At 36.0% G+C, this 2,153-nt stretch overlaps 1 protein-coding gene across 1 annotated transcript in view; it reads right to left on the reverse strand.

The window, feature by feature from the left end:
* The window catches only part of LOC107718604 (Na(+)/H(+) exchange regulatory cofactor NHE-RF2-like), a 36,802-nt gene that overhangs the window by 3,353 nt on the left and 31,296 nt on the right, over positions 1–2,153 (reverse strand). Inside the window, exons 4-5 of the mRNA XM_016525766.1 lie at positions 1,549–1,702; positions 628–731 (exon numbers count right to left, since the gene is read on the reverse strand). Coding sequence (XP_016381252.1) covers positions 628–731; positions 1,549–1,702 — 258 coding nt within the window. The remainder of the gene's footprint in view (positions 1–627; positions 732–1,548; positions 1,703–2,153) is intronic.

The following is a 2,153-nucleotide window of genomic DNA, read 5'->3' on the forward strand; positions in this document are numbered from 1 at the left end:
CATACGGCATTCGCATTGAACAAGAGTGAATGGTTTGTCCACATTTTTTTTTTCATCGCTGTTGTTGTAATGTATTGGGAAGCCAGAATGTGCATCCATCAACAGAAACATATATTAGCCGAACCCTGTTTGTTTTACGTGTTATTTATAGCAAACCATATTACAGATGCGTTGTCAGATTAAAGTTAAACCGCGGTCCCAGCGCGTTTTACGGTTGTGTGGAGAACCGTATGGTTCGATTTTTTTCCACGAACCGTTCCATCCCTAATTTGTGTATATATATATATATATATATATACACAATTAAATTAATCAAATGCCTGTGTCAATATAACTGTTTCTATCATAACATGCATAAGACTTTTGTATCTTTTAATTTCTACAATAAATTCATATCTATAGATGTTTAAAAGACAATAAGCAGTAAATGAATTTCTGCAAAAATAATAAATCTCGCTGTGCATTGTGCAGTTGTTACGTTTTATATAATATAGCTTTTTTACAAGTTAGCTGACCCTTAAAATGTGTTTTAACTAATTAAAATTTTTTTTTGACAATGCATGAAGTTGCCATAAATATAAAATAGAAATATATTAATTGCAGATGCATTTGTGTTCTTTTGGTCACCTGTGTGTTGGTGTCCTGACTGCTGCCGTCTGAGTATGTGGATCGAGAGGACGTCCCGTTCACGTGTGGACTGGAGGAGCCGTTAGTTATGGACTCGTCAAAATCTGTTTTAATAAGAAGAACAAATGCTCAGATCGCTCTTCATTTACTGAGATCAAGAACAGAGAACATTGTGGCTGATGTTGAATGGAAAAACAGCCAGAAACATACATGTGCATTGTAGGTTTATCAGTATATTGTGCATGAAGACCCTAGACTAGAGAGATGTGCCGTGATGCCAACTTCCTTGAGAAGACCATTGTTACAGCCGGAAACCTTGAGCTGGCTCTTGAGAAAGAAAGCTGAGCTGTGGGATAAAAGCAGCATGCATCTGTGGCCTGATCAACCTAAACTGGGTTCAAAGACCTGACGCAGAGGATTTACTCTTCCAGCATGAAATGCATTAAAATGATACAAAGAAAATGGTGAATAAAAAGCACGTGGACTGGGCTGGAATGACCTTCCAGTGAGCCAAATCAGGATCCTGCCAAGTACCAACTATCTAAGAGATGTCAATAGCCTGTTCAAGGTGTTTAATCTGAGCCACATGTCAGGAGCTGCTAGACTGCTGGGAAACAGACGGGGACGAGACTCAGAGAACATGGATTTACTGTACCAGAATGGCCTCCAGCCCAGGCTTTTGAGGCTTTTGTTCAGAGTTTCACACCTCTATATAGAGCCTTGAGAGGAAGCCAAACATCTGTCTGTTTCTAATCCTCAAAAGCACCAGAAAAATGTCAAACTCCCCCTCAAATCCCAGGAAGAGGAAATCAAGACTGCACATACAAACTGATTGTTATATTTTTCCCTTTGAGATCACAGCTCATGAACTGTGATTTCTGGGTGAACTCTCACTCTCCTCAGTGAAGTCTTTAACTCTACCTTTGACATGGATGCTGGTGGGAGTGATGGCCATCTTTTTGAAATGCTCATCTGTATCCGGATCCACCACTAGCAACCGCGTCTCATTCCCGCCGTTCTTGATGAAGGCCACAACTTCAGCGTGTCTCATGCTTTCAATGTTCACGCCATTCACCTGCACAGACAAGAGTTTTAATACAGCAAAAGTTATGACTTTAAAACTAAAGCACATATAAAAAACAACAACAAAAATATTATACTGACCTGATTTGAGTATGCATTTAACCATATTCATATTCTAGATATATTGGACATGCTACAATGGTAATACCATCTACAATGAAACTAATACAATGGTCAGACAATACCATGGTATTAGTTTCATTGTAGTATCCAAAAAACATGACTCTTGTGAGTGATGATTCTTATGAGTTTATAGACAAATAAAAAAGAATATATGTATATATATATATAACTTTAACAATTTATATAATGTAAAATAAAATATTTATTCTATATATATTTATAATTATAAATGATTTTGAATAAATAATGTTAAACAATTAATAAATAATGTATATATAAATTTGTATATATATATATATATATATATACACATACATAAT

The sequence above is a fragment of the Sinocyclocheilus rhinocerous genome, unplaced genomic scaffold (assembly GCF_001515625.1).
Source record: "Sinocyclocheilus rhinocerous isolate Xijiao unplaced genomic scaffold, SAMN03320098_v1.1 scaffold182, whole genome shotgun sequence".
Taxonomy (NCBI): Eukaryota; Metazoa; Chordata; class Actinopteri; order Cypriniformes; family Cyprinidae; genus Sinocyclocheilus; species Sinocyclocheilus rhinocerous.